Source organism: Elephas maximus, chromosome 3 (genome assembly GCF_024166365.1).
Source record: "Elephas maximus indicus isolate mEleMax1 chromosome 3, mEleMax1 primary haplotype, whole genome shotgun sequence".
Classification (NCBI taxonomy): domain Eukaryota; kingdom Metazoa; phylum Chordata; class Mammalia; order Proboscidea; family Elephantidae; genus Elephas; species Elephas maximus.
The window spans coordinates 12,697,392-12,720,903 of NC_064821.1; the positions used below are offsets into that span (position 1 = coordinate 12,697,392).

At 48.8% G+C, this 23,512-nt stretch overlaps 1 protein-coding gene across 1 annotated transcript in view; it reads right to left on the minus strand.

Moving 5' to 3' along the window:
* Nucleotides 1-839: 839 nt before the first annotated feature.
* ELAVL1 (ELAV like RNA binding protein 1) overlaps nucleotides 840-23,512 on the minus strand; it is a 50,802-nt gene continuing 28,129 nt past the window's right edge. Inside the window, exons 3-6 of the mRNA XM_049876705.1 lie at nucleotides 23,030-23,133; nucleotides 10,137-10,290; nucleotides 5,225-5,450; nucleotides 840-2,346 (exon numbers count right to left, since the gene is read on the minus strand). Of these exons, the coding sequence (XP_049732662.1) occupies nucleotides 2,022-2,346; nucleotides 5,225-5,450; nucleotides 10,137-10,290; nucleotides 23,030-23,133 (809 nt within the window). The 3' untranslated portion in view covers nucleotides 840-2,021. The remainder of the gene's footprint in view (nucleotides 2,347-5,224; nucleotides 5,451-10,136; nucleotides 10,291-23,029; nucleotides 23,134-23,512) is intronic.

The following is a 23,512-nucleotide window of genomic DNA, read 5'->3' on the forward strand; positions in this document are numbered from 1 at the left end:
GGCTGACAGAGCAGAGACGACCCGGGTATTGAATCCAGGGCCACTGCCTTGGCTCTGAGTTGTGAGAGGTGACACACAAGTTGGCTTCTACTTGGGACCTGTGACTTTTGTCGGACCCGGGAGCTAATCCTGGCCAACTGTGACAAGGCCTGGGTACAAACTTGGCCTTTTGTGGGAAAACTATGTGGCGAGCTCTCAAGTTGGTGAGGACAATGCGCATGGCCGGCGGCAGCACCTCAATTAAGCGTCGGGGCCAGGGGGCAGGAGGCGGACAGCCTGGGGCACCTGGAGCGCCCATGGGCTGCTCAGAACCCTGACCTGCTCTGGAGAAGGGCCTGACACCCAATTTTCCATGCCAATAAAGAAATAAATAAGCAGGCAGATAATAAATAAATAAATAAATAAATAAATAACTCCATCATTCTGTTCTATCTAGAACTAAAACGAAAGCCAAAACCCAAACATGTTTTAGATGTTTAGTCTCATGGCAAGGTTAAAAACTGCTGGTACTAAGTTATCCCCCCCCTCCCCTTTTTTGGACTCTCTCTGCACATTAGTTATTTATAAAAGTCAGATCACCTTCCTGAAGAACTGCCCGGAGACCGGGCCCTGCCTCCACCACAGGCCCCGTCTCGGACGCTTCCTACCGACGCCCGGTTTAAAACACGCTGACCTGTGACTGCACAGTCCCTATGTCACAGATTTGCGAGTGCTTTTCCTCAAGGCCGGGGTTTGTTTCTGAAGACCTTATAAACAGATTCTCCCTGAAAGCTGGCCCGCCTGTCCCTTCCCTAGCCAAAAAAGAAAGAAAAGGTAAAATAAAAAAAACAAAACAAAACTCGAGCAAAACAAAATCAAATTTAATGGTCTTAAATGCAAAAGTAAAAACAAACAAAAAACACAAAAAAAGCAAAAGAAAAATTAACAGAGCAACCCAAAATGTAAAGGCAGTTACGGAGAGAGCGTTGCGGGTTCTTCTTTAGGACTACAATCAAAGACTTTTGTTAATAGCTAACCAGCAAGAAATAAGTACTTTTCTGCTGAGTGTTCATACGAAAGCAAAATTTCAAAACAAAAATCCGACTAAAATAGGAAGGAAAGCCTAGCGCTCACAAGGGATGCGAGAGATACAATGCTCAAATGTTTATGTGTGGTAAAAACACAGCGCTATGGTACGCGTTCAAGCTGTGGTGAATGGTCTCAGAGACTGGAGGAAGTGAACAACCGTGTCCGCTGTGGGGGCACCGTGCATGCATGTTTGGGCAGATTTGGGAGGTCGGAGCAGCGACATGTCTCCAGGTGTGCCTGGAGCTTAGAGCTGACTCTGGAATACACTGGAGTTTCCCTGAAACTCTTTGGTCCGTCCCCATTGGCGCCCGGGCTTACGAAACCTGTGTGTGCCCTTCTCTGGACAGCCCGTGGCCCCCTCCCCATGAAGGCGCCCCTCGGCCGGGCACGCTGGCCCTTCCGAGGCCGCTTGGCAGAGCCCGGGGCTGAGTGAGTGGGAGGTGGCAATGGAACCTGCTCGGGGAAGCAATTTCCTGCCAACCAAAGCATCAATCGCTTAAAATGTGGAAGCGGTTGAGAAAACGCACACTCAGTGTCTGTCTAACATCTGTAGTTGAAAAACTAAAACTAAAAGATAACGTTTCCTTTTTTTTTTATCCAGTTCGTGGAGACATCGAATGAAACGAAATGTTAGACAGTCTTATAAGTTAAAGCATGCTTCAGTTTTACCACCATCCAGAGGGACTGGTTAGTTAATGCAGTCTACTTAGATTTCTGTTTAATATATATTTTAAAGGAAATAACTTAAGAAACTTAAAATTGGTCTAACATGTGGGATTTCAAACATTTGAACATGTCGGTTGCATCCCAGAGTATAAAAAACCTTTTCACTTCTCATTTAGACTAAGACAAACACTTGTGAAAATTGGCGCAAAGTGAGTTGTACACTAACAAAAAAGTTTCAACTTCGGTCACTCTTAATTATCTATTCCGTACAAAAAAGCATGAGCGAGTTATTTGTGGGACTTGTTGGTTTTGAAGGAAACCTGTAAGATTTTGTCCCCCAGGCGGTAGCCGTTCAGACTGGCTATGGCCATCGCGGCTTCTTCATAGTTTGTCATGGTCACAAAGCCAAACCCTTTGCACTTGTTGGTGTTGAAGTCGCGGATCACTTTCACATTGGTGACGGCGCCAAAGGGGCCAAACATCTGCCAGAGGATTCCCTCGTCGGCGTCCTGCCCGAGGTTGTAGATGAAGATGCACCAGCCCGAAGATGCATTGCCTGGGACGTTGACGCCAGAGAGCCCGCTCATGTGATCTACACCCATCGGGGAGAACCTGGTGGACAGAGAGCATAGCTTTCAGATCACATTCAGGCAAGGCGGCTGCATCCACAAGGGAGAGCCAGGAGGGCAGCCCGGTACATGCGGACATTCGGCCCTTCCCCGTCTACAATGCAGTGCTTGGCCACTGGTCAAGGCGCAAAGTCTTGGACACCCACGTCACTCCCAATTTGTCTTTCTTAGCTGAGAGGAACTCCGGAAGGAGTTGGGAGAGAAGCAGGGGTGGGTCCCCGCTCTGTGGATGATTAGCGCTAAGAGGACACCCTGATGCCCATAGATGGGGGAGCTCCAACTAACCCTATCTCAGAGCAAAGCTCCCAAAGTGGCCTCTGAGTGGCCTCACAGGGACGTGCCCATGTTTAAATGGTGGACACACCCTCCACGTCCCTCCAGGAGCTTCTCACCCTCAGTGCTTTGATGGCAACTTTTTCCTCTCATACTCTGTGTCTCAGGGTGAGCAGTGGGGTGAGACTAGATTTTTTCCGTTTCTTTTTCCAAATTCTGTACCTTCCCCTGATCACGGACTTCCCTCTCTGAGGGTCACAGCTAAGCAGTGGCTGGTGACAGGGCCCCCGTGGGCACCACCGTAGAGGGCTGGGGGAAGTCCTTCCCACAGCTCCAGGGAGCTGAGGGCCGAGAGCTCAGAGACAGGGTCGGACACCCAACTTCACCAAAACCGGGGATGCTTTCTAAAGACAACGCTTGGCTTACGCCAAAAATACACCTTCTAGAAACGTGTAGACATTGCAGGAAGGATTCAGGTAGACGGATGATAAAAGGGTTGCTGAGGTGATGGTGTCCTCCCAAGGTCACACTTTAATACTCAGTACGAGACCTCGCAGTGTGGCCACACGCCCCTGTTGGAGGAGAGTACCATCTGCTCCAAAACAAAACAGGACCCGGAGCCGTGGGACCGCTGGCCAAACACCGCACCTCAGGCCCCATCACTCTCTCTGCAGACGAGAGACAAGCGTGACTGGCCCATGATGCTGCTCACTGCCCCCAGGATCAGTGTCAATGCAGGCACCAAAGACTCTAGATACATTGTCAACCATGGTTTTAAAGTCTCAAGAATAATTCTCAATAGCCCACGCCAGGATGATCAAGTTGGCTGGGAGACCAGATGGCTCCTGAGTGGCCCTGTGGCTGTCTGGGCAGCACTGACACACAGTGTCATTGAGATGTGGCTGGTACCCATGGGCTGGGCTGGTTGGCAAAGAGAACTAGAAAGAGGTTCCCAAGTGTAAAAGGGGCTTGTTTGCTCTGACTTTTGTAGGATGTGGCCTTGGTCCTCAGCACCCCCATTTGCCACAAGCACCCTGGAGGAGGCCAAGTAAGGATATACGTTACTATCTTTCTGTAAGTTGTCATGTAGCTGGGACGCTGAAAATAATCTGAGGTCATATTTTACTATGTTTTATTCAAGTTATTCTTATTAGTTGGTTCTTCTCCTGCTAACTGGAGCTGATTTATCTTGACAACCCCCCGCTCCCGAATTCTTTCCTCTGATGGTACAGAAAGAAGACAGGCCTTTCCTGACATGAGTGTAAGAACTGGCTGCAAACTCGGCTCTCCTGGGCCTTTCTTCCCCAAGTCCTTTGTCTCAGTCTGCCCTCTGATGGTAAGGCTTCTCCTCCTTCCTAACTTGCCCCTTCCTTTTAGCTCTTTCTCCCAGGCTCCCTGCGGTCATTGCCATCACTTTCTGTTTTACCAGCAATTCCAGCTCCTTGGCCTTCCTCTTTTTGTTCCCAGTCACTGTGACCAAAGGCCCCCTTCTTGTCCTCCAACCTCCCCTGCTTTCCCAGTTCCAACCATCAGGTGACCCACAGACCATTATGTGCACACCGCCCACCCTATTACGAGTGATTCTGACAGTATTAGCTGACATTTCAAATTGGGTTGAGCTCCCTTCTCTCCACAGGCGCGCCTCCAGCCACTGTCTTTAAACTAGAAAAGGCAAGAGAGAAAGGGCGGTTTTGGAGGCAGAGCAGAGCAGAGCACTCTGGATTACTCAACTGTGAATGTGCCACTCAAGGTAGCATTTGTGGGGATGAACAGGGATGGCTTGACCTTGCTGCTTAAGATGGGGAATCTGAAAAGCCACTGAACTAAGCTCTTGTGCCATTTTTGGATGTTTTGACCAAAAATAAAAACGAAAAGCGGCTCCACAAACTGTGATCTCGCCTGGTTAGTAAGATGGTAAAACCCATGGGTTGGAGTCCAAGTTACTGACTCTAACTGTCTCTATTCTACTCGATCCTGGCAACCAGTACCATTTTCAACATGCAAGGACTAAGGATTATGTAAACGCAGTTCACCTCTTTGAAAAGGCTTTTAGAACGGCAGACTTGTCATATTTAGACATAAAAACGACTCCACAAGGAACATCTATGAAAGGTTCACCTTAAGGCTGCTGACAAACATCTAGAACTGGTTTAAAAACTCTGGAAAACTCTCTTCTAACCACACCAAAGGCCACTCTTTTCCCTCAAGGATGCACGAGGATCTTTTAAACTCTGGGCTGTTCTCATTTGACTAGAAGCTGTGAGCTTGGGCTCTACGTGCTCACTCCTGAGGTAGCTACCTGGGACTTGCACCACCTTCTGGATTCCAATCAAAGATGGGGCTCTGATGGAAACACACAACTTCCATGCAGATACGTTTAGGGTAGGGGCAAAAGCACGGAGATGGGGAATGACTTCAAGAGTGCCTTTCCAAGAGGCTGGGCCTAGCACCCCCAGCATTTTCCGTTTGCTGGAGTTAGCCACGGGCCTGGCTCCTGCAGCCTGGGAGAGCACGAGGGCCCAGGGGGACGTGGGCGCTGAGTAGGTGCCGCAGCGCAGGCCTCCCACAGTGCCGCCTTCCAGACCCACCTGAATCTCTGCGCCTGGTGGTGCACGGGCCCTCCGAACCGTCTCGCGGGCGAGTGGTACAGCTGGGAGAGCAGCGCCACGTTTTTGTTCTGGTTGGGATTGGCGGCAAACTTCACTGTGATGGGCTCGGAGGAACCTGGGGGTTTATGACCATTGAAACTGGTAATTGCCTCTTCTGCCTCCGACCGTTTGTCAAACCGGATAAACGCAACCCCTCTGGATAAACCTTTTTAACAAATCAATAAAAATAAAGTTAGGGGGAAAAAAAAGAAATTTTCAAACTGAAAAACAAAAGTCAAATCAGTCTACTGTGCTTCCTGGTTAATGAAATAAATAAAAATTAAACCTAAAGATGAAAACAAATGAACAGATAAAAAAAAAAAAAAAGGACAAATAAAAGACTAAGGTCTCAGACCTTCTTCTGAGCTGAAGTGATGACGCTACAGTCTCAGTGCTAACAGTTTTTGGTAATAATAACCCAAAAACCAAACCCGCTGCCGCTTAGTCAATTTCGACTCATAGTGACCCTACAGGACACAGGAGAACTGCCCCAAAGGGTTTCCAAGGCTGTAATCTTAATGGAAGGAGACTGTCACACCTTTCTCCCGAAGAGCTGCTGGTGGGTTTGAACTGTCAACCTTTCAGTTAGCAATCGAGACACTTTAATCACTGCACCACCAGGGATCCTTTTGGTAATAGATAGCCCAAATGAAATGAGATGCTTTTTTTAAAAAAAAAAGGAACATTAGACAAGATCACACACACCATGCCCACCACGAGATGCGGGTCACAGATGAACTAAGGGGAGGGTGGGTGAACAAGGTTGGGGGCCAGGGCTCCGGGCCTCCCCTTCCTTCTGGCTAGCATGCCTGAGGAACAGCCCTGCCTTCTGAGGCCACTGGGGCAGGAGTGGCACAGGCGTTGTTGCTTAGCCCAGTCTGTCCCAGGCTCCCCCACGGCCTTCCTGCCCAGCTGGGCCCTTGCGTCTTCTTCACCAACACCATCCCCAGCTCTTTCCAGCTGCTGTCGTGACCAAACTCACCTCTGGAACATTCTGCTGCAGGGCTCTGGGACATTCTGTGGACCCCAAATCACCCTCATAATCAAATGAGGCCACTAACCCTCTCCCAGGAATTTGTCCAGACACATGGGCTGAAACCCACCACAGGCTCTCCTGCTTCAGGCCCACTTCGTACCTGGCCCCGTCCTACCTCCAGCTCCTCAGGAGGGTACCTTCTCTTGCCATCTAGACTGAGCCACCTGAAGGCAAGCACATCCCCTGGAAGGGGCAACACAGCCCCTCGCAGAGCATGGGTGTGGGCTGGGACAAGGTGGCTGAGCAAACTGAGTGGCAGGAAGTCTGGTCATCCTCCCGCATCCGCCTGCCACATTCTAGGCCCAGGTGAAAATGGTGAGCAGTGGAAGAAGACCAACTCCTTCCAGGGGAGGAGGAATGAGGGCCAAATGTGGAGGTCCTGGTGCCCTTCAGTGGGCGAGGTGACAGGTGGGGGCCAGCCAGACCTGAGAGTGAAGTCACTGGATGGGATTTGTGAGGAGGGAGTCCAGGTAAACAGCCTCTTTCTTAAGACAGTCAAAGGTTGTCAGAAATGGTTGTTATCTCCAGGACAGAGACCTCTGAGCACACTGCCAGTGACTGTGATCTAAGTGGGACATCCCAGTGCCTTGGGTCATCAGCTGAGTAATGTGTGTCCCCCCAAGAAGGGCGTGTGATGTGGGACTCCCTGGCTGGCCCCAAGGCTGTGGAGGGGCAAGGAGACTCGGGCACACCATTAGCTGGGTGCAAGGTAACGGGTGTCACTGCAAGGCACAGCTGGCCCCTTTTGGGCCTAGAACCCCACGCTCAGGCCTGACTTGGACTGTGACACAGCAGGTCCCATGCGGACACACAGATGACAGTCAGGGACCTACAGTCCTGGGATTCCTTCTTTACAAGCAAGGCCTCTTCCGTGTTACCTACCATAGACACCCCACACTGAGTCCTAAAGCAACCCCAAGTCTCCATTTGGGGAACTCCTACCAGGGGCTCCCCACAGCACCATGCCCAGGAATGCTGTGTGGTGGCTCCTAGCAGCATGGGGATTATGACTGTTTAAATTAAAAAAGAAAAAAAAAAATCACACGACCCAGCCCAACACTCACTGAATCAGAGAGATTAGGCCTAGCAATTTAGACCAGGCAGTGTTTTGTCCTGTCATACCTAGGGCTGCTATGAGTCAGAACCGACTCAACGGCACCTAACAACAACAAGACCTAGCAATATACATTTCTGCTGGGAAAATTCTAGAGCCTGAGCCCACTTTTAATTTCAGTTCAGAAGGAACACCGGAAAACAGACATTCGGCACTGTTTTATTTATTCCTAAATGGCAGGAAGGACAGCTCACATGGAAATCGAAATGAAATCTAACTTGAGGCAAGAACTACCAGAAGCGCTGGCTGGCCCTTCCAGAAAAGCCTCCTTTAGGGAGGCGTGTTCACGTGAATGAAGGTCATGCTAATGGCCTTGAAATCAAGCAGAGAGAGGGAGAGAGTGTATGTGTGTGTGCAAGTGGGGTTTCCTGGGCTTGCTCTGTTTCTGCAGAATGGTTTTCAAATGAAAATTGGCCAAGCAAAACGAATAAAGCCCAAGAAGGAAAGAATGTTATTTAACTCAGGGGGAAATAAATGCACAAGATTATGTGAAGTCATTATTTTTTAATACGACTCCATGTTTTTTTCTAGTGTTTTCTAGAATTAAAAGCAGAGACTAATAAATGAGCAAAATACAAAATCTATAGATAAAATGGATAAGGCAGGAAAGAAACTTTTTTTGGAAATTAAGCTCTGTCAGTTCAGGATGTTAAGATTTCTTAGGAGAATGTACCATTTCTTTATCACTAAAAAGCAAACTTGAGATGCAACCCAGCTGTGTTTCTAAGGGAAATGTTTTGCCCTTGACCCTCTTTGGGCCTCAGGAGCCCCCGAGGGCACCCTCAGCTCTCCCTCCTCTCCTCTGAGAGTGGGTACCCACGACTCAGGGTGGGGTCACCATTTCCCTTGCCAAATCGGCAGAGGCTGGTGGGAGGCTGGATGGACAGTGAAGGTCCTGTGCACCCCTCTGAGGTTCCCAGATGACACTGGGGGCAATTCTGAGGGGCTCCCAGCACTCTGAGAGACATGGGCCTTGCAGAGCTTCCAGAAAGGAGGCCAAATCCCTACCAAACGATGAGAGGTCACAGGAGTGACCTCCCTCAGGATGGTAGGCAAGTGTGCCTGAGACCCCTGGGGAAAGCAAGGTGGCTGGGGCATTCTTAGAGGTGGGCTCCACCAGTGCCTGGCCATGGCTAGAAGACCCTGCAGCAGAGGCAAAGCAGTCGGAATGTAATCTGAACAAGGAGGGCCATGGGGGATGACAGGAGCCAGGAAAGCCACTGAGCACGTCCAGAGCAGCCCACTTGGAAGGCCCCATGTGGGGTGGGGAATGGACACAGGTTCTGGCCAACCGACTGGCCCCTGAATGTCAGTGTGGGCGACTTTAGGGACCACAGGAAACTTCCAGTGCAGACCAGGGGGGTCGATACACCAAAGAAACCCCATCCTTCCCACCTGCCCCAGAGCAAAGGGGCTGAGGGTCGGAGTAGGTGCCTGTGCCAGGCCACGGGCGGGACCCAGGGCCCCCAGAAAATGTCAGTGACCTGAGCCTGTGGATCAGGCTCCAAAAGCCAGAAACAACGGTGGGGCAGGACACGGGTGGTCATACACCCCTCTCCCTGTCAACTACAATGGTTCCTTGGGGCCACAAGCTGCCTATCCCTCCCAAGGCAGAGCCCCAGCACACGGCCAGCTGAGCTTCCACAGTGTGGGTGGGAGGAAAGGGGAGAACACGGCAAAATGCCCGTGCCTCCAAACCTCGTCGCCACAGGTCAGGACGGCAGTCTGTCTAGAAGGAAGCCTTGGGAGACTCTCTCCTCAGAGCTACCCCTTCCTGGGGCCCCGCTGTGCAGCGTGTGCTCTAATCTGCAGCCCAGGGCTGGCCATGCTGAGGAGGCGATGAATGCACTGTGTTGGAAGAACATAAAAATCAACTGCAGACAATTCCACCAACTTCACTGAGCTCTGTGGGCAAAAACTCTTCCTTTCTGGTTTAGCAGCAAGTCCCCATTCTTGCTGGGAACAGAATTTAGGAGCCTGAAGACAGGGACAGCCTACGTGCCCTGTTCCACAAATGGGGGGAGGGAGGGGAGACGGGCAGGGCAGCCAGGGTTGCTTCCACCAGGGTGTGTGGGCCTTAGCACACCTGTGCCTGGCTGCTTAGCACACCTGTGCCTGGCAGCTTTGTGCACTTGTCCGTGGCCACTTCAGGCAAAGAGCAGAGGCAAGGTGTTATGTCCAGTACTGACATGACTATGGAGCGGCAGTGAGGGGCTCGCTGTCTTTGAGCTCTGTGGACTTTGGAAGTGCTGTGCGCGGTGGGGTGGGAGGTGCTCATCAGAACAGTCAACCCTGTAGCTTCAGGGAATGACAGCCAGGATTCTGGGTCACAGGAACAGACGGTTTTATACTATAAATCGTAAACCGTCTGCCTGAAATAAAAGCAGCAGTGCAAAACACAGACAGCAGTCTTTTCACCCCCACCCCACAACAGCAAGGCCTGGACATGGGTGCCTGAGGGAAGGTGTCAGAATTTCTTGGTATTTCCACCATAATGAGCTGACTGAGTCCAGGGGCTTTGTTCACCCTCTTTTACCTCCCCAGCCTCGTAAAACAAAAGCTGATGTCTTCTCATGTCCATTCTCCTCACTTGTGAAATCACTAATGACACCCGCCAATCAAACAGTAGTCTGTGTTCCCCAGAACAGCTGGCCCCGACCTGGAAGACGATGCCCCTGGTGCACCGCGGCTGCCGGCCGTACCTGTGGTCTGGTCCACAAGCACACGGGAGTTGATGATGCGTCCGAACCGCGAGAACATGTCCTCCACGTCCTTCTGGGTCATGGTCCTCGGGAGCCCGCTGATGTACAGGTTGGCGTCTTTGATGACCTCAGAGCTTGGGCGGGCGTACGACACCTGGGAAACAAAGCCACTTTCCAGGATTAAGGCAGACAGGGGTCAGAGCCTGGTGAGGGAGGGGTTTCAACATTCAGGTCAGAGCGACCACACACAAGACCACTGATGCCCGGTAACACTCGTCCCTGGCAGCTCCCGTGGGCCAGGCACAGGCCCAGCAACTGACACCATTTTCCCTCTCAGTACTCGCCATCCCTATGAGGCAGACATCACTCCTGCTTTACGGGGCAGAGAAACTGAGTCCCCCACGGGCGGAAGCAGGGCTCGGATCCAGACATAACTGCCTGTGCTCATACACCCTCCATCACGCGCTGGACAAGAGCCGGCGGTGGGGATGGGAGCTGGTCCTGCTGGCAAGAGCCCACAGTGCAGCAGGCAAGTGTGGGAAGCCATTCTAAGTGTGACACCATCTGCAAGCAAGCACACATGCCACAGGAGCCCAGACAGGGCTGTGAGTTCTGGGGGAGCCCAAGTTCAACACTCAAGTGCTGAACGGGAAAGGAATGGGCGACTTTTGGGCTTATGTTTTCCAAAGTATGTTGCTAGCTGCCATTGAGTCGACCCCAACACGTGGACGGGATAGTACTGTTGTGATCCACAGGGTTTCCACTGGCTGACTTGTAGAAGGAGCATATCAGGCCTTTCTTCCTAGTCCGTCTTAGTGTGGAAGCTCCAGTGAAACCTGTTCAGCATCACAGCAAAACACAAGCCTCGCCTGACAGACGGGTGGTGGCTGCACATGAGATGCACCGGCCAGGAATCCAACTTGGGTCTCCCACACGGAAGGCGAGAGTTCTACCACTGAATCACCTCCGCCCCTTGCAAAATGTAAAGAAGGCCTAAAGGGAAATTTTGCCATCGCTTAGACCAAACGTGCGCGTGTTGAGGACGAAGGGTGGTGGTGCTGGTGGCTGCATGAACCCTGCAGCAGAGGAGCAGGACCAGGACCAAGGCCACCCTCTGCAGGAAAGGAGCTCCAAGCAGCTGGGTGCCGAAACCAAAGGCAAGGAGACGCTTCTGCCGCAAAGAGGTGGCTGGGAACACCAGGACTCCATCGCACCCAAGGGAGTCAGAACCGAGTCAAGAGGCCAGAAAAGTGAGGATTAGGATGCAGGGCACTGTGGGCTGGGAAAGAAAGCATGCAGTCATGAAGGGTCACTGAACCAACGAGAGGAAGGGACTGAGACCCCAGGAAGGGAGCAGCTACGAGCTCTCAGGTATCCCTGGTTGGATGAGGGCACAGACGACAGTGCGTGCTCCAATCACAAGGCTCAGGTTTGTTAGTACTGGCAAGGGGATAGCTCTATGTACCAAGCACGCGCACGCACGCACACACACACGCACGCAGAGTCCTTTGCTCCTGTGCTCACTAACTCAGAGATGCTCACTGACCACCTCAGACGTTCCAGGAGAGGAGACTACAGACATTGCCTTGCCCTCCAGGAGGGCGTTGCTCAGCTGAAGAGCCAGGGAATGGGACGGAAGCCGCTGTGGTGTGGCCAGAGACGACTTCCCCTGTGAGGTGAGCACACAAGAACGGACAGAAGAGCCGCTGACAGGGAGGAGGCCACAGGGCATCAGGGGGCTGGCAGGCCCCTAAGGAAGCCATGTTGCTCCAGCTAGACTCTACCCAGACGCTCCCCTGTGCTGCTTCCAGGCCCCAGGCACCTTGGTCAGGTTTGTGGTGTAGATGCTTTGGAGACACTTGGTGACATGATAATTTGCTCAAGGCCTGAGGTCGACACAGCACTGTCCCGAGGAGAAAAAGTGGCTTAGCCCCCAGCCCCTCCCGCAGAGAGGGGTGGACACCAATCCACTCCGGTTAGCCATGCTTCTCGGCTCTCCCCTGCTTGTCTGGCCTACTACTACCTGGCCCCACAGAACACCCCACACCAACTCCTGCCAGAGGACGCCACCCACACCGTATGCTGTCCCGTTCTCCTAGAAGCCCTGATGAGAGATATGGTATGAAGGCAGCGTGCTGGGGGAAGAAGGCAGCCCTGGCAGACTCCAGCCACCTGTGCAAGCCCAGGATGTTCTGCTTGGCCCTTCACAGATGCGTCAGGACTGGTCTGCACGTGGAGTCTGTCGTGAGTTGAGGCCATCACTGACTCTACTTATCCTCTCCTTGAGGAATCCCCGTAGGACAGGCGTTTTAGAGACAAACCCTAGGAAAAGCTTCGATGCCTCTAAACAACAGGCATCCTCAAGGACTATGATACCTGTTTCAGCTTTCCTTGTGCCTTCAGTCACTGTGAAGTTCAGGGTCAAATCAGAATCAGATGCACCGGAGAATCTGGCACACAGTGGGTGTATAACAATCTGGCAGCACGCCCCAGGGCCTTTGCTCAGCTTGGCTCTTTCCTAAGCTCCTGGCACGACTCCCTCCTTTGCCTTGATCTTAACTGTCCTGTTCTTGACAAACCTTCCCGACTACTTGATTTAAGCCACACCCCCTCCACCCACAAGCACCCCCAGCCCCTCCCTTCCCTATTTAGTTTTCGCCATCAGCACTTATCGCCATCAGGCATTCTGTGTCAGTACCGGCTGCTGTCGTGCTGACTCCGACTCATAGTCACCCTGTGTGTTAGAGTAGAACTGTGCTCCATAGGCGCATAGGTTTTCAATGGCCTCTTTTTTGGAAACAGACTGCCAGGCCTTTCTTCTGAGGTGCCTCTGGGTAGACTCAAACCTCCAACCTCCTGGTTAGCAGTGAGCACGTTAGCTGCCTGCACCACCCGAGGATTCCTGACATAGTATGTGCTTTATTTATTTAACTGTTTAGAACAAACTTGATGAGGGCAAAACTTTTTTGTTTACTGCTGCATCCCCACTACCTAGAACAGATTCAGGCGGACTGTAGGCATCCAAAAAATACTTGCTGAATGGATGACTAAAACGGGAGCTGTAACAGGAGCTGTGATTACTAACAGTAATAGGATTCCTGAACCCACTGCAGTACTGTGTAGGGCAGCATGGCCCGCTGAGCTCCATCTCTGGCCCCCAGTGCCCTGCTGTGTGGCCAAGGGAAGTTCTCTTTTCCTAGATCCTGGTGTTTATTTCTCATCTTTACTGGGGAAACAGCCTGCATTGGGTTAGGCACCTGGAGCCACAACGCCAGTTTCAAACTCTGGCTTTGCTCCTTCCTCTCTGTGACTGGGGGATGGCTATTTAACTACATTAAACATCAGCTTCTTCAAGCCTAACTGGGGAGGATGGCTAAGACAGGGCATGTGAGGGGCTGGCCCACTGACAGCCCCTCATATTTGCTGCTGTATGCATCATGCAGGGTCACATAACGCCTCAGCAATGACGCTGGGCTGCACTTTCGCCACCACGTTCAGCCGTCACATCCAAGTGCCTGCCACAGCTCTGGTCCAGACGACCATGGTGCCTGCGCTGCTGTCACGGGAAAAGATGAAGTGGGGACAAAGTGAACACAGCTAAGTGGACAGGCAGGTCCAGGCTGGCTGGCTGGAGCACCAGGACCTTGGAGCCTGGGGCTAAAGAGGAGCCTTGGTGAAGTGCCTGTTCATATCCTTCGCTCATTTTTTATTTGTCTTTTTGTTCTTGAGGTTTCTTGCAGTAGTGTCTTGCAGTTTTCTTTGTTTTGGTCTTTTACATCTCTGGTTAGACTTATTCCTAAGTATTTTATCTTCTTGTGGGCTACTGTAAATAGTATTGATATTGGTGATTTCCTCTTCAACATTCTCTGTGTTGGTGTAGAGGAATCTAACTAATTTTTGTATGTTCATCTTGTATCCTGATACTCTGCTGAACTCTTCTATTAGTTTCAGTAGTTTTCTTGAGGATTCTTTAGGGTTTTCTATGTATGAGATCATGTCATCTGCAAATAGAGATAGTTTTACTTCTTCCTTACCAATCTGGATGCCCTTTCTTTCTTTATCTAGCCTATTTGCTCTGGTTAGGACCTCCAGCACAATGTTGAATAAGAATGGTGATAAAGGGCATTCTTTTTTGGTTTCTATTCTCAGAGGGAATGCTTTCAGACTCTCTCCATTTAGGATGATGTTGGCTGTTGGCCTTGTATAAATGCCCTTTATTATGTTGAGGAATTTTCCTTCTATTCCTATTTTGCTGAGAGTTTTTGCCATGAATTGGTGCTGAACTTTGTCAAATGCCTTTTCTGCATCAATTGATAAGATCATGTGGTTCTTATCTTTTGTTTTATTTATATGATTGTTTTTCTAATGTTGGACCAACCCTGCATACCTGGTATGAATCCCACTTCGTCATGGTGAATTATTTTTTTGATATGTTGTTAAATTGGCTAGAATTTTGTTGAGGATTTTTGCATCTAAGTTCATGAGGGATGTAGGTCTGTAATTTTCTTTGTTTGTGGTGTCTTTACCTGGTTTTGGTATCAGGGATATGTGGGCTTCATACAATGAGTTTGGGAGTATTCCATCCTTTTCTATGCTCTGAAATACCTTTAGTAGTAGTGGTGTTAACTCTTCTCTGAAAGTTTGGTAGAACTCTCCAGTAAAGCCGTCAGGACCCGGGCTTTTGTTTGTTGGGAGTTTTTTTATTACCTTTTCAATCTCTTCTTTTGTTATGGGTTTATTTAGTTGTTCTACCTCTGTTTGTGTTAGTTTAGGTAGGTAATGTGTTTCTAGAAATTCATCCATTTCTTCTAGGTTTTCAAATTTGTTACAGTATAATTCTTCATAGTAATCTGATATGATTCTTTTAATTTCAGTTGGGTCTGTTGTGGTATCATCCATCTCATTTCTGATTTGGGTTATTTGCTTCCTCTCTTGTTTTTCCTTTGTCAGTTTGGCCGATGGTTTATCAATTTTGTTAATTTTTTCAAAGAACCAATTTTGGTCTTGTTAACTTTCAGTTGTTTTCCTGTTTTTTTTTTATTTAACTCTACTCTAATTTTTATTTGCTTTCTTCTGGTCCCTGAGGGTTTCTTTTGTTGCTCTCTATTTAAATTGTAGGGATAATTCTTTGATTTTGGCCCTTCTTTTTGTATGTGTCCATTTATTGATATAAATTGACTTCTGAGCACTGCTTTCGCTGTGTCTCAAAGGTTCTCATAGATGTGTTTTCATTCTCATTGGATTCTATGAATTTTTTTTATTCCATCCTTAAAGTCTTCAATAACCCAGTTGTTTTTGAGCAGGATATTGTTCAGTTTCCAAATGTTTGGTTTCTTTTGCCTGCTTTTTCTGTTATTGATTTCTACTTTTATGGCCTTATAGTCAGAGAAGATGCTTTGTAATATTTCGATGTCCTGGATTCTGTAAAGGCTTGCTTTATGACCTAATACGTGGTCTATCCTACAGAATGTTCCATGTGCACTAGAAAAGAAAGTATACTTTGCTGCTGTTGGGTGCAGTGTTCTGTATATGTCTATGAGGTCAGTTGGCTGACTGGGGCATTTAGACCTTCCGTGTCTTTACTGAGCTTCTTTCTGGACGTTCTGTCCTTCACCAAAAGCGGTGTGTTGAGGTCTACTACTGTTGTGGAGCTGTCTACCTCACTTTTCAATGTTAAGAGTTTGCTTTATGTATCTTGAAGACCTGTCATTGGGTACATAAATATTTAATACGCTTATATTCTCTTGGTATACCGTTCCTTTAATCACTATATAGTGTCCTTCCTTATCCTTTGTGATGGATTTAAGTTTAAAGTCTATTTTGTAAGAAATTAATATTTCCACTCCTGCTCTTTTTTGATTGTTTGATATATATTTTGCCATCCTTTGAGTTTTAGTTTGTGTCTTCAAGGTGTGTCTCTCGTAGGCAGCATATAGACAAATTGCCTTTTTTTAAATTCATTCTGCCACTCTCTATTGGTGCATTTAGTCCATTTACATTCAGCATAATTACGGATAGGTATGAGTTTAGAGCTGTCATTTTGATGCCTTTTTTGTGTGTTGTTGACAGTTTCTTTTTTCCACCTAATTTTTTGTGCTGAGTAGTTTATATACAGTGTTTTCCTCTTATTTGTTGTTGACTGTGTTTTTGCTGAGTCTTTATGTTTTTCTTGTATTTTATTTTATTTTCATGTGTAGGATTGTTGGTCTCCTTTGTGGTTACCATAATATCTACCCCTATTTTTCTAAGTTGAAACCAAACTTTTATTTCTTTATATCGCCTTGACCTCCTCTTCATAAGATTTATGACTACGTTTTTTAGTCCCTCTTTCTTGTTTTAATGTTCTCATGTTTTACATAATGACATCGCTGTTTCTGTTTTGAGCGCTTTTTTTTTTTTAATCAATTAATTTTTGTGATTTCCCTATGTGGGTTGATATCTGGTTGTTCTGCTCTGTATTCTACTTTTGGGTTGATATCTGATAGTATTGATTCTCTAACCAGAGAACTCTCTTTAGTATTTCTTACAGTTTTGGTTTAGTTTTTATGAATTCCCTTAACTTCTGTTTATCTGGAAATGTCCTAATTTTGCCTTCATATTTGAGAGACAGTTTTGCTGGATATATGATTCTTGCCTGGCAATTCTTTCCTTCAGTGCTTTATATAAGTCATCCCATTGCCTTCTTGCCTGCATGGTTTCTGCCCAGTAGTTCGAGCTTACTGACTCTCCTTTGTAGGTAACTTTTCATTTGTCCCTAGCTGCTCTTAAAATTATCTTTGGTTTTGGCAAGTTTGATTATGTCTTAGTGACTTTCTTTTGAGATCCATCTTATGTGGGATTCGATGAGTACCTTGGATAAGTATCTTCTCATCTTTCATGATATCAGGGAAGTTTTCTGCCAACAAACCTTCAACGATTCTCTCCATATTTTCTTTTATTCCTCCTTTTTTTTTTTTTGTTCTGGTACCCCAATCACTCACAGGTTATTTCTCTTGATAGAGTCCCACATGACTCTTAGGGTTTCTTTATTTTTTTTAATTATCTGATTTTTCTTCAAATATATTGGTATCAAATGTTTTATCTTTAATCTCACTAATTCTGCCTTCCATGTCCTCAGTTCTGCTCCTCTTTCTATTGTCTAATTCTATAATTTTATTGTTAATCTTCTGAATTTCTGATTGCTGTCTACGGATTCTTGCAGCCTACTAAATTTTTCATTATGTTCTTGAATAACCTTTTAAATTTCTTCAGCTGCTTTATCTGTGTGTTCCTTGGGTTGTTCTGCGTTTTGCCTCATCTTTCTGATCTCTTGAAGAGTTCCGTATATTAATCTTTTGTAGTGTACATCTGGTAATTCCAGGATGACAACTTCATCCGGAAGATTCCCTGATTCTTTGTTTGGAGAACTTGTTGAAGCGATCATGATCTGCTTCTTTACATGATTTGATATTGACTGTTGTCTCTGAGCCATCTATAAGTTACTGTATTAATTTATGTTTGCTTACTGTATCCTAGCTTCATTGTTTTGTTTTGATATGCCCAAACAGGCTGCCTGAGTGAGCTAGCTTGATTATTTGCACCTCTGAAGCTCTAACATCCTGTCAACAGATGGCTAGAGCTGTTACTAGGTATATGAGCCTAGGAGTCCATTCACTTTTCTTGTACGGATTCAGCTCAGGTGTCCAGGTAACTGGTCATCAAGTGTGTGGTACAGGGTCTGTCCTACAGTCTTAGAGGGGCAGGGGTGATTGGTGTAGGCAAGGGTATTTGGTTGCAGCAGGGGTCACGCTCTGAACAAGGCAGGGGCTGACAGCCATCCCCCAAGTGTCTGTGAGGAAAGCGCATCTCTGTTCCCTAGAGTGCAGAGGTGGGTGGGTTTTGCAGCCGGACCATGGGCACCCAATGCTTTTGGTTGTGAGTACTGGGAGGTACCACTTAGCCTTGGAGCCCTGTCATGGGTGGCTAGGAGATGTGGGTGGGGCCACCAGTTCTCAGGCCCCTGATTTGGGTAGGTGAGGACCCTGTTTAATAGGCAAAGTGGTTTCAAACATCAAAAACCTACCTTTCCACCACATAGCTAAAACAGCTGAAGTCGGATCTCAAGCACAATCTCCTGAAACGGGCCCACACGGGTCCACACGCAGTGAAAGGTATTCAAAGTCCACAGACCATGGGTGCCTGGACAGGAGCCGCTTCCGTCCTAAGCAACCCATCTGAGTGTAACTGGCAGATTATCTTTTCCCCCAATTATTAATTTATTTCTTCTCCAAGGCCAGGAGAATGGCTCACAGTGCGCAGTAGGACCTATCTCAGGCCCAGGAAAATTGACAGCCACTGAAGCTGGCTCGGGGGTTGGGGGCACGGGAAATAAACACCAAGTATTTTTTTATTTTTATTTTTTGCTGAGAGCGCTGTTTTTCTCTGGCTCCGGAGGTGAAAGTACACTGTGCGGCTCACTGTCTCTCCCTGAGGAAACTGCATCCCTAACGCTGCTGCGAACCCCGCCGCGGCCATTCCAGGGGATGTGCCTGAGGGGTGCTGGCTCCCAGAGTCAGATCCAGCAACTCCTTGCTGCTTCTGAACTGTCTCTCTCTCCCCCGGCCGCTAAATCCGACTTTCTAACTTTGCCTTTGATGTTCAGGGCTCCTAGCCTGTCATTATGCATGATCATTTCACTTGTTTTTCCGGGGCTCTGTTGTAAGAGAGATCACCGGAAGTGTCCGAGTACTCCGCCGTCTCGGCCCCGCCCCTCCAGATCCCGTTCTTAAAGACCCTGCTGCAAGGGACAGCAAGAATATTTGCACAACCTGAAGAATGGGTGCAAGGACACTGAACTGAATGTATAAAAATCAATGAATCGCTGTGTATTAAGTTGTGTGCGTGTCATTATTATTAAAAAAGGCAGGGCTGTAAAAGTTGGGTGGCTGCCCTGCATAATTTGACCAGGAGGACGTGGAGGGGCAGCTCTCGCATGTTCCTGGCCCCTGTGGGCCCCTGAGCTCTGGTCATCAGCCTCAGGAAGGGCCAACCCCTGCAGTCTTTCCGGCTCTGAGGCCCTGCTGGTGGGAATCTTCATTTTTAAGGCACGCCCTGATTCTCCCCTCAACACGTAACCCAGTATTTGCGGCCATGAAGAGAAAGTAATCAATCACCCAATTGTGTGGCTCCAACTCCCAGAGGACCTTTTGAGGGGCACCTAAGTAACATATCCCTGCAGTGTGACAACAACAACATCAATCCCAAAGAGGTGCAAGGATCAGGTGAACACACGGGGACGCCTGGAGTCCCTGGGTCATGCAAATGGTTAAGCACTGGGCTACTAACTTCAAGGTTTGTAGTTCGAAACTACTAAGAAGCATCTTGGAAGAAAGGCCTGGCAATCTACTTCTGAAAAATCAGCCACTGAAAACCCAATAGAACTCAGTTCTACTCTGACACATATAGGGTCACCATGAGTTGGGACTGATAGCAACTGGTTTGGTTTTGATGTAACAGAGTGTCTTTGTTTCCTAGTACTGGTGTAATAGAAATACCAAAAATGAGTGGCTTCAGAGAACAGAAATTCATTTTCTTACAGTTCAGGAGCCTAGAAGTCCGAATTCAGGACGTGGCTCTAGGGGGAGGTCACTCCTCGTCTAGTTTCACTTCCAGTAGCTGCCGTACATTCATCTGCCGCTCCTCATCAAATAGCATTTGTCTTCCCCTGGTGTCTGTTTGGAGCCCTGGTAGCACTGTGGTTAGGCGTTCGGCTGCTAACCAAAAGGGTCGGCTGTATGAATCCACTAGTCACTCCTTGGAAACCCTATGGTGCAGTTCTACTCTGTCCCATATGGTCCCTATGAGTCAGAATAGACTCAACGGCAACAGTTTGATTATTTTGGTTGGTGTCTGTCTCCTTTTGTGTCTAACCCGCTCTCTGTAGTGATTAGTTTTAGGACACACCCTACACTGATATGGTCTCATTAACATACTGAAAACTGATTTTCGAATAGGATTATTTCCACAATGTAATCCATAACACAGATATTCCTGGATTTGAGACAATGCCAATATCAATCCTAAAGAGAGCTAAGGACTAGAAGCACATATGGGGACGTCTTGTTTTTTTTTTTAACATTGGAATGAACAAAGCTATCAGGTAAAGAATAACTTTCTGCTCTATTCCTCAGCCAGCCTACCTCAGAAACCAGAGCATCACAATCATTTCCTAAATGAGGGGGCAGAAAATAAACTGGGGCTGGGGTGATGACGAACATTACCATGCAGGTGAAGCGGGATGGCCCTTATCAGCCTCTGTACCATAGACAAAGACACAGGAGGAGTGCTGCTGCCTTCAAGGAGCACACATTCTGGGTCCACACAGCCCAAGTTGAGTCTAAGGAAATTCAGAAGAGTGCCCTCTGGTCAGAGAGAGTGAGAGCTCAGAGGCAGGTACAGGCTCACATCCTCCAGATTATGACTTCCCCTAGGGGCTGGGGCACAACAGTGATCATGAGGATGGTGCAGGACCGGGCAGTGTTTCGTTCTGTTGTACATGGGGTCACGATGAGTTGGGACTGACTCAGCGGCACCTAACAGCAACAGGGTGCTGGCAAGAATACGGGTTTCCAGGCTTACCCCTCAGGAGGACCAGGCTGGAGCCTGGGAGCCTATATTTTAAACAAGCACCCCAGCTGGTTCTGGGGATCCAATAACCTTAGGAAGCACAGTCATGGTGCAGATCTCAAGAGGGACCCCTGCTGATGAATCAGAGGGGTGTCTGCCTAAGGGGTGGGATCTGGCATATCCAAAGGTTCATGTAGTGGGCTGAATTGTGCTCCCCCAGATTATATGCCCAAATGTTAAACCCTGGTACCTGTGAATGTGACCTTGCTTGGAAATATATTTGCTTTGCAAATATAATTAAGAAGTCCCTGGGTGGCACAAATGATAAACATGCTTGGCTGCTAGTAACTAAAAGGTTGGAGGTTTGAGTCCACCCAGAGGTGCCTTGGCAGAAAGGCCTGGCGATCTACTTCCCAAACTCAGCCATTAAAAACACTATGGAACACAGTTCTGCTCTGATGCACATGGAGTCGTCATGAGTCAGGATCAACTTGATGGCAACAGATTTTTTTTTTTTTTTTTAAGATTAAGTTAAAGCTCTCGAGATGAGATCATTCTGGATCTTGGGTGGGCTCTAAATCTAATAACTGGTATTCTTATAAGAGAAAGAAGAGGGAGATTTGAGACACAGGGGAGACGGCCACGTGAACCACGGAGGCAGAGACTGGAGTGATGCGGCCACAAGTCAAGGAATGCCAAGGACTGCTGGCACACCAGAAGCTAAGAGACAAGGAAGGATCTTCCCGTAGAGCCTGCGGAGGGAGTGTGGCCCTGCCAACACCCTGATTTCAACTTCCAGCCTCCAGAACTGTGGGAGGATCCATTCCTGTGTCTAAGCCACTCAGCGTGTGGTGACATGATGTGGCAGGCCTAGGACACCCACGTGGCTCAGGCAGAGTTGTCTCATTCCACACTCCTGCAGGTGAGGGAGATAACCCTGGCCGGTGTAAGACACCCACACGGCTCATTCCATACTGCTGCAGGTGAGGGAGATGACCCTGGCGGGCCTAAGACACCCACACGGCTCGGGCAAGGTCACTTCATTCCACACTGCTGCAGGTGAGGGAGATGACCCTGGCAGGTCTAGGACACCCACACGGCTCATTCCACACTGCTGCAGGTGAGGGAGATGACCCTGGCGGGCCTAAGACACCCACACGGCTCATTCCACACAGCTGCAGGTGAGGGAGATGACCCTGGCAGGCCTGAGACACCCACACGGCTCATTCCACACTGCTGCAGATGAGGGAGATGACCCTGGTGGGCCTAAGACACCCACATGGCTCGGCCAGGGTCACCTCATTCCACACTGCTGCATGTGAAGGAGATCACCCTGACGGGCCTAAGACACCCACACCGCTCAGACAGGGTCACCTCATTCTACACTGCTGCAGGTGAGGGAAATGACCCTGGCGGACCTAGGACACCCAAATGGCTCGGGCGGGGTCACCTCATTCCATACTGCTCCAAGTGAGGGAGATGACTCTGGCAGGCGTGTGCCTTGGCAACAAGAGATGAAGAGCCACCTGCAGCACCCTGGGGGTGAACGCCAAGGAGCAGACCGAGTGAAGGCTGTGGGTGCAGCTGCTGCAGGAGGCCAGGTGAAGGGCCTGCCATGCAGCAGGAGGAGGCTTTCTAGAGGAAGCTTTTTGGTTTCAGTTTACTGCTTATGTCCTTTGCCGTCCCTGGCTCTGTGAGGGCCCTGGATTTGTTGTGTTCATTGTCTGGCACATAGTAGATGCTCAGGAAAGACTTGACCAATAAGCGTTGAGTGAAGAGGTGAGAGGAAGATCACACGGGCTGTGAGGGAGCAGAAAGGGAAGCTGGGCCGGGGATCAGGTGGGATGGAGTGGGGGCAGTGGCAACAGCCCAGGCGTGAGGAGCAGGGGGAAGGTGTTGGCCAGGCAATGTATGGGACGAGAACACTGCACAGCAGAGGGGGGTCCACGAAGAGGTCACCTGTGAGCTGACACACCCGGGGAACTATAAGACCCTTCAGGGAACTCTTTAATATCTGTGGCCTGGTGGGCTGAGGAGGACATGAGCCACCAGCCTAAGGTTGGGCATGGTCACCGCCAAATATGCATCTGATACAAAATGCTTCAACTCTGAATGGACAGGAGTCACAGATGCCCAAAAGCGCCAGGGTCCAAGGAGCGGTCACAATGATGATCCCGACATTTGAGGTGGGGGATCACTCAGCCAGGCCAGGGCTCAGACCAGTCTCCTGCCTAGGACACGAAGGAGCGAAATGGAATAAATAAAGGAACGGGATAAAGTCACTTTACCTTAATGGTTTTGGACTGGAGCCTCAGGCCATTCAGCGTGTTTATTGCTCTTTCCGCGTCTTTTGCAGTCACGTAGTTCACAAAGCCATAGCCCAAGCTGTGTCCTGTGGGAAAACACGTGGACACTGGTAAACCAGCCAAGACAGTGCACATGTACATGAGAGAGAATGAACGTGAATAAGTCCTAACCAATCAACCAACCAGGTGTTGTCTAGTCAACTCCGACTCCTGGTGATCTCACGGGTGTCAGAGCAGAACTGGGCCCCACAGTGTTTTCTATGGCTGATTTTTGGGAAGTAGGATCACCAAGCCTTTCTTCTGAGGCACCTCTGAGTGGACTTGAACTTCTAATCTTTTGGATAGCAGCCAAGTACATTAACCATTTATACCACCCAGAGAATCCAAATAAATCCTACTGAGTTCAAAAAGACTCGGTCACACTGAGTTTCTGTTAACAGTGGTGGAATAATTTGGAAAAGGATA